The following is an 8,506-nucleotide window of genomic DNA, read 5'->3' on the forward strand; positions in this document are numbered from 1 at the left end:
AATTTGGCTTTTATTGTCAATCTTGGACCAGCTCAAACATCTGTTCAAATAATCAAGAGTTTTATGGAAATAACCATCCAATGAGAACAGGGCACCAGTGCTGAGTTTCATGTGAAAATCTGGAGACTAAGATTGTAACCAGACTCCACCTCTAGCAACAACTCATCTTTATTTATGCAAACAAGGAGCTGTTAACATCTGTGTGGCAGATTTTACAGCCTGCTACCTTTACCCAGAGCTCCACCTATAAAAATTCCTGAACTATCCCTTTGAGGCTGATGTTTGGAAAGCGAAACAGAGATAACTTCTGTGTTTGAATTATATGACAGTGATTCCCCAGCTTAATTACAGTACACCACTTGACAACACACTAATTGATATGACTTTATCTTCTCGTAGTTATTAAAAAGCTTAGATGTTGGACTAACTGAACTAGGAATAAATGTTGTACAATATTTCAAACTGCAAAGCATCTTAGGACATTGGAATCCATATACATTTATTTTTAAACCATCGCTGTGTTATGCAAAGCCCGCTTTAGTGGTGACCTAAGCCAAATTATGCTGACTATTGTTTAATTTCTACCTTTTATTTAGTAGCTGCACTGAACATTGTCAAAAGTGAACTGAATAGCATGCATTTGCATACGATTCAGATGGTATATTTTAATATTTACCCCAGTTTGAGATTAACTCCTGGCTTTATTTCGGCTCCAATCTCTAGTTTTAAGCCAGGTCAGGTTATGCAGTGGCTTTAAAGACCAACAACTGATTTTACTAAGCTTCATAACAGCATAACTGCGTTTTTGATTATCTTTTACAGTCCATTGCTCTTTGCCACTCTGTCAGTTTTTCAGCTGCTCTTCATGGCGTTTGGCAGCCTGAGTTAAGTTTCACTTTCCAGAGAAGTTTCCCGTTTCCATTTGTCAATATTGATGTGCATACAGGCTATCGGCTATAACATCGTCATGATTAATAACAGCATTAATAATAAAAAAAATAACAACAATAATAATAATATTAACAATAATAGCAATAGTTTCAATACTTTTATGGTCGTGCGTGTTTTGAAGGACATTTTAAAAATGCAGGTCACTCAGGCTTCTTAAAGCAAAGTGTCTAAGTCACGACACAAACAAACAGCAAAAGAAAGTCTTATGTTTCTGTACCTTTCTGATATTTGAACGCTATGCTGTAGACATTATCAGCCTCTCTCGTTAATGGACCGCAGTCTCCTCCGCCGGACCGTCTGTGAACACGGAAGTGGCTCTCAATTTTCTTTATATTCTTTTCCTCAAGAAGCTTCTGGCACTGGAAATAAACGGGGTATTTGTACTTGTCCCCCATAGTTCTCTCTTCACGCCAGAACGTCAGACATAACAGTACGCACTTCTTTGAGACGAGGCGTTTTCAATATACTTCGGAGCTGCGCCCCCTAGTGTCAACAATGAAGACAACTGAGGCAGGGAGGCGTCACATCTGTCACGTCAATCCACTTTTTTTTTTCTTCTAAGCCTTAATCCAAAAGTCAGATAATATTAGGTTATTTCCCCCATAGCATTTTCATAATATATTGTATTGTTATCTTAATGGTTCAGTAAAAGCGCTGGATGCAAGTGGAAGTTAAAAAGAGTTGTTCCTAAAAGTTGGGGTTAAGACCCCATGTGAGGTTATGGATGGAGAAGTCTGAATTCTTCAGGTCCTCTTCTAAAATGAACCCACATACTAAAAAAAAAAAGACAATGAAATGTGTATTTTAGAAATATGTTGTAATAGATGCAAAACAGTTCTTGAAAACAAAAGCAACACATTGGCTGTCGATGTAAATTATGGTGTGATTGTACCACTTTTAAACAGATTTCTGTAAAAATGCTTGTTTGCTCAGAGTTGGGTGTCCTGATGAACGTCTTACATTATTTGTGGGTGAAAATGTGAAATATTCCAAGCCTCTTTGTAATGTAATTTAAACAATAATTGTAGTGAAAACCCATAATTCAGTTTCTCAGAAAATGTAAGTGCTACATAAAATCAATAAAAAAGGATGTTTCATTTCTATGCACTCTATTCTTGGTTCAGACTCCTTTCAAATGAATTATTGCAGTTGTGTGACATGTCATGGCAGCTGCAAACTGAAAACAAGCCAGGTTGTTTTCATAGCAACCTTCTGGTTGCTATGAACATAAAGGTTGAGGAAGGCGAGTCTGAAGGTGAGTCTAAAAGTGAGTCTAGTGACTCACCTTCCTCTCGACAATCAGGTCAGGCCAGTTTGCTGCCCTTTAGAGCACAGTAACAAATTGGTCATTGAGCCAGCATTTCACATCTTTTAGCAGTGTCCTGTTGGAAAATGAAACCAGTATCTCCATAAAGCCTTTCCTGCATTAACTGGACTTCAGAAAACACAGGTGACCAGTACTAAGAGATGACATGGTACCCAAAGTCATTGCCAAGTGAACAGTTCACTTTGGGTTTCAAGCAATGTGGATTCCATACCTCTCTGCTCTTCCTCCAGACTCTGAAATTGAATTCCAAATGAAATAACTATGGTTTCCTTTGAGCTAAGGTCTTTGGACCACCGAACGATTCAGTTCTTTTCCTCAGTCCAGCTAATACGCTCGTTTTCCATGTGTAGGATTCATCAGTATATTGTAGTTTTTGATGTACTAGATGGGTTTTGTATACATGTATGCAAAACTTTGTCAATATTCCACTGATGTCAAAATTTTGCAATTGCAGGGTTTCCAGTAAGTAAACAAAATCATGTGCATAAGTTGAGTCTTGCAACAAGTTAAACATGCAAAGCTACTATCCTCCAACTACTCCCTGTCATCTTCATGGTTTGCGCCAGTAACATCCAATAATTGATCATGATTTCCATTGCAGTTTTGTGAGGTTGAACCAACTTTGATACAAAGAAAACTCACCTCGTCCCTGCGACAAAATGCTTCAAACTAATTTTTTTTTCCAAAGTTGCCGCTTTTCATTAATCTCATTTTTGAAATCTCAAATTGCACAGCTGTATGGTCAATGGAAACACTACTAACTCCAGCCTCAGGCCACATTTTTCCATCCAATCTTTCAGTTATCCCTTTTCCTTATTTCCCTGTCACACTTTGGACTTGCACTTAACTTTCTATAAATCCGCTTGGATACAGTACTCAGAAAAACATGCATCTTCAGCAATCACCTTTTATGGCCTACCCACCATGTGACTCTTCCACACAATTGTGTAGCCTGCTGGCCCAGATTGACCATTTAGTGTCACAGGAAACCTTTGCAGGAAATCACTAAAGATCAGGGTGTGACATGAGTTAAGAGGGACAATTTCATTTGCGAGTTTCCAGTATGCAGCAAAAATGTTAAGTTTTATTGTATAGGAAAAACAAAACTATATTTTAACATAGCTGAAGAATTTAGCATCCAAGTTGAATCTGAAGCCATCCTGAAAGACCCAGCCACAACCTGACATCATGGGAAGGTGTTCATATTGATAATTGCTTGAGAAAAAAAAACACCTAATGTTATTGAAATAACACTGCTCAAGTAGTTCAAAGTAAAGATGGTAAAATTGTCGGGTGTCATGATTTATTCGGATTTTCTAGCAAATTTCAAGTAAAAAAAAAAAAAAAAAACAGGGAGGTAGTTGGTTTAATTACTTGAACTTTATTCAAACATTGCATTTTAGTTGGTTTGCATGTTAAAAAAAAAAAGAAAAAAAAAGAAAAAAGCTGCTCAGCTATGCATCAGCATGAAAACTTCCTCACCATAACTTCACCAGTTTTGCTTGAACATCGTCCTTCAGCCCAAGTCCAGGATAAAGGGGTTTACAGAACATGGTCTGTTCTCTGTGGAGCAGCATCATCTCTTTAGAGATGCTGTAAAAAGCCAGAGTACCTGACCTGTAATCCAGGTACACACCGATCCAGGAGGTCAGAGGGCCTGACAAAACTTTCTTCTGAGAACGGTGTCGGAAAACATAGGAATCCTTGGAGCACTCCAAGCTCCACGATTTGTCATTGCATCCAAACTCGGAATCAGACGATGATCTTGCGATGTCTTTGTACGCCACGGCTACTGCGCAAAAGGAACCTTCCCAGGTGACCTCCCAGTAGCAGCGCTCTGACAGAGCCTCGCAGCACAGAACCTGCTTCACACTCTCAAACATGTCTGAGCGACTAACATAGTAGGGGGTGTAGCGGGACACACTAACGTCTCGCTGTTGCTCTTTGGAGATGGACAAACACTTGTGGGCTGTTTGGATGTCAAGGGTGAGGACACAGCCATCTGCAAAAATCCAAACATGAACATCAATACTCCTGATTTCTAGTAAGACTTTAAATGAAATGCCTGCCATCCGATGAGGGCTAAACACTTTACTTACAGAGTAAAAACTGCTCTCTGGTTTTTGGCACAGGTGGCAGCACAACATTGACAGCAGACACTGCCAACAGAAAGAAAATCCTCAATCCCACACAGTCCTAAGGAAAACAGTCTAGATATAAATCAAGATTCTTATGCAACAGTGATGTACCTGTGGCAGAAAAGTTGGACCAGGAGTCCTCCAGAATACCATCCACTTTATCTTTCAGGTCATCTAAAAAACGAGATGCAGCTGCCATTGACTCACGAGGGCGAACAACAGCACCGGGTGGCAGGTCTGGAGATTCACAGGAAGTGGAGAGAGCTGGGAAAGTCTGGAGGAAGGACATCAGATGATCAATTCAAAATATACTCAATCAGGACATCAGATGTTACCCAGGAGCAATTTCACAATTTCTGAATTTACTAAAGCCTCTGCAGTCAACAGTGTGAACTGTGGCCGTCATGGAAATGCAAAACTGAACCCTACTAATAATCAATTACTGAGAAATGAATATAAAATCTGATTATAAATGTGTTCCATGCAGATTGCTATAAGATGAAAAGTTCAAACTTGTATGCTACTTTGCATTGGGCAGCCGCATTAAACTCAAGGTACCTGAATGAAATGAATGTGGTCACTGGAGAGAGAGAGCTTCTGAAGGTCACCGTTTCGTTTCCGCAGCTTGGTGATCTCCTCCTGTAGCTGGAGTTGCAGCTTTTCAGCCTCAGCAATCGCCAGTTTCTCCCTCATGTCCATCATCTGCTTTGCCAAAATGCGTCTCATTTGGATGGAGGAAATCAACATGTTGATGGTCTTGTCGACGTTGTCCACTGCAGTCCGGCTACAAACCTGTTGAAACTAAAGTTGTCGATGCTGCTCTTTGTATTAAGGGTTGGAAAGGGACAGCCTAAAAATATGCCCTCATATGCATTCTGCTCCTTCACAACAAGATAAATTGGTGAAAACAAAAAGATCAAATGCATATAGTTGAGTGCAAAATTATTTATACTGCTGGCAAATTTAGAAATAAAGTTTTACCACACTTTTGACAATTTTATAATTCTGAGGAAGACACTTCAGAGTTGACAGAGTAGGACATTAAACTTCTGATCTCAGATTTTGAGCTCCTCACCCAATATTAAGAAAAAAAAAAACCTGTCAAAAAAGTAGAAACAAGTGTTAGTAGTTCATAAGGGTTTGACTGCAGTAGTGCTAATATATTTCTTCCATTATGAAAACAGATTTAACATTTCTGATATGGGCGACATGGCAACCACCAAGAGCGGCATATTTAGTTGATTTTTGTAGTCGTTTTGACTTAGTTTTAATCAAGTGTGTTTTCTTCTTTTTTTAAAGCAGTGGCAATGACACTGTCAAAACTCCCGAACATTATAGCAGCACAAAAAGGGGACCCCAATAAAATCTCACATAAGACCCCAAAAAGTTAGAAACAAACCTGCATTTTCTTATTAAACATTAAATGAGAATGCCACTGCTGGAGATCATATGGGAACAGAAAGAATCTCTTTAAACATAATTTTTTTCCCCATAGAGATCACAAGTTATTGCACCATTTGTCACATTTCAAGTGGAAGCAGTTCTCAAAAAAATAAAAAAAAATAACTGCAAGTCACTACGATTACTACATAAAACTTAAATTGTCTTGATTTTCCTCCCCCACCTTGAAATCCTCCAGAGCTTTGCCCAACTCCCTCAGCTCGTTCTCTCTATTCTGCAGACTCCTCTGGACACCGATTTGATGCATATTCAGCAGAATCTATAAAAAAAAAAAAAAAATAAAAAAAAAAAAATCAACTTTGAGTCAAAAACCTTTGACCTACGTTAAGATTTTTAACTTCTTTGCACCTCCCTGCAGAGTTTCTGTTCCTACCTGCTCTGTGGCTCGTTCTGCTGAGGCTGGAACAGTGAAGTGTCCCCGGTGTTCATCTATTATGCACAGGTAGCAGATACAGCGCTTGTCAGACTGACAGTACACCTCCAGCAGCTTCTTGTGCTTCTTGCACATCTTCTCCTTCAGCGGGACTGTGACGGACACCAGCTGGTGCGTCTCCAGCGCAGGAACTGTGTAGTGAGACGCCAGGTGAAAACTGCAGTACGACGCCAGGCACGTCAGACAGGACATGGAGGCCTTGTGTCTTCTGGACTCGCAGCAGAAATCGCAGGCAACGTCATCTGGGCCAGCACAGGTAAACTCAACAAAGAGAGGGGTTTCCATGGTGCCCATCACCTTCAGCTTCCCCACAACCTGAGTCAGATTGTTGGTTAAGAGAAGGGACAAAAAAAATAAATAAATGCAAATGACTTAAGTAATCAAATGGCAAATGCTTTTACAGTCACTTATATTTTCCAACAGACATAACTAGCATTTTAACTAGCAGCATATACATTTTTTATGCATTTTGCAATTGCAAAGAATTGACACTTCCCCATAGAGTTGTGATATTTCAGGGTTTCTCCCAGAGCATTACAAGCTTGGTAGGCTGCCAGACTTTACTTGCTCCAGTAAACTAAACAGCTTAATTTTGTTGGTTAGACTTATTCCAAGTAGATGGACTTATATACAACTAGTTTCAGAATTTTACTTTAAAAGTAAAAAGTTAATACATCTGAGGTAAATTTATAAAGTCAGCAGGAGATGAAATAATGATGTCCCTCCTTACACGCAGCTTGGTCAATTAAACCGCATTTCAGGTTTTTGCTCACGTGGACACAGAATTACGTCCTCGAGTTCTGGATAAATTTATCCAAATTGAGTCGCTAAACTTAACTTTAGAGACTCAATTTCAAACGGCTTTGTCTCAGAGAAAACAACAGCTTATGTGCAAGTGTGTCACCTCAGCTAGAGTGATGTTTTTCCTCAATACAGGTCGAGGCTGGAAGACCTCTCTGCACTGCGGGCAGCTGTATCGGCCCTCCGCCTCCTCGTCGCGCTGCCAGCAGGTTTCAATGCAGCGCCTGCAGTAGCTGTGTCCGCAGGGGACGGTGACAGGCTCCCTGAACAGGTCCAAACACACCGAACAACAGAACTGGCTCTGGTCCAAATCAACTCCATGCTCCGGTGGGTTCTCTGCCATCTTGAAAGAATATTAGGTGTGCAGCTGACTAAGGAGCGCGCGGGCTTTTCTTAAGTATCCGGAAACGGGAAGCCGCGAGAGCTGTCCTATTGGTGCTTCTCACCTGCTCGGAAATAATGCTTAAGTTTGTGGCAGGGATAACCAATAAGAAAGCATCTTATATAATTGTCTTTCTTTTTTCTGAACTCAACATAATTGTATAATTGGACAAGCGCGGTTATGGAAAACCCCGCCTCTACCGCATATTGTTTTAATGAACCCGCGCATTGATCTATAGAATTTAATCAACATTTTGATGTGTAATTGTGTGTTCTGTAACTTTGTATTTTTTATATGTGTGTGCGAGTGTCTTTTTATGATGTAAATCGCTTTGAACTGTCAGCAACAACTGTCTTGTTGCTGAATTATGCTTTACAAATAAATTAATTGATTTAAACTTGATTGAAAAATCTGAATTGCAGACGCGAACTGTGGGAGGTGAGGTAGTATTTTAAACATAACCCACTGAAGTACTCCACTATATCTAGTGTTCGCACATTAGCTGGCTGGGAAATATGTTTTTTTTTTTGTTTTTTTTTTTACATTAAAGTAGATCAATTTCTGTATGTTTTAAAACTCCTAGTCATAGTGTAATAAATAAATAATTAAATAAATTCACATAATTTCATAATTACAAATTAGGGAGAGTAACATTTTTTTTCTTCGATAATAAAGTTACAACAGACAACATATCAAACAAGCAATAATATTACCTAGCTGCATGCATAGACACAGTTTTCTAATGAAGCACTCACTCTGAATAAGGCTTCAACATTTTGTAAAAGTGCACTTACTTCTGCCACGATTATATATTTAGACTCTAGGAGGCGCTGTTTATTCTGTAAACTTTGGCTTTCCCCTGTAAATCGTCGTATAAACTTGATGGATTTTAAACACTATTGAGATACTGGAGGCTCAAATAAAACATGATTTATTTTTAAGCTGTATTATTTACAGTATATAGCCTTTATATTTACATTTTCTGAAAAAAAAATAAATAAATAAATATATAT

General features: G+C 39.1%; 1 protein-coding gene across 1 annotated transcript in view; it reads right to left on the reverse strand.

The window, feature by feature from the left end:
• Positions 1-7,617, reverse strand: part of LOC103144671 (uncharacterized) — a 24,483-nt gene extending 16,866 nt beyond the window's left edge. The window contains exons 1-8 of the mRNA XM_016676185.1: positions 7,215-7,617; positions 6,251-6,625; positions 6,041-6,136; positions 4,975-5,208; positions 4,528-4,690; positions 4,378-4,437; positions 3,760-4,280; positions 1,169-1,409 (exon numbers count right to left, since the gene is read on the reverse strand). Coding sequence (XP_016531671.1) covers positions 1,169-1,409; positions 3,760-4,280; positions 4,378-4,437; positions 4,528-4,690; positions 4,975-5,208; positions 6,041-6,136; positions 6,251-6,625; positions 7,215-7,454 — 1,930 coding nt within the window. The 5' untranslated portion in view covers positions 7,455-7,617. The remainder of the gene's footprint in view (positions 1-1,168; positions 1,410-3,759; positions 4,281-4,377; positions 4,438-4,527; positions 4,691-4,974; positions 5,209-6,040; positions 6,137-6,250; positions 6,626-7,214) is intronic.
• Positions 7,618-8,506: the final 889 nt, after the last annotated feature.

Source organism: Poecilia formosa, unplaced genomic scaffold (genome assembly GCF_000485575.1).
Source record: "Poecilia formosa unplaced genomic scaffold, Poecilia_formosa-5.1.2 Scaffold130, whole genome shotgun sequence".
Taxonomy (NCBI): Eukaryota; Metazoa; Chordata; class Actinopteri; order Cyprinodontiformes; family Poeciliidae; genus Poecilia; species Poecilia formosa.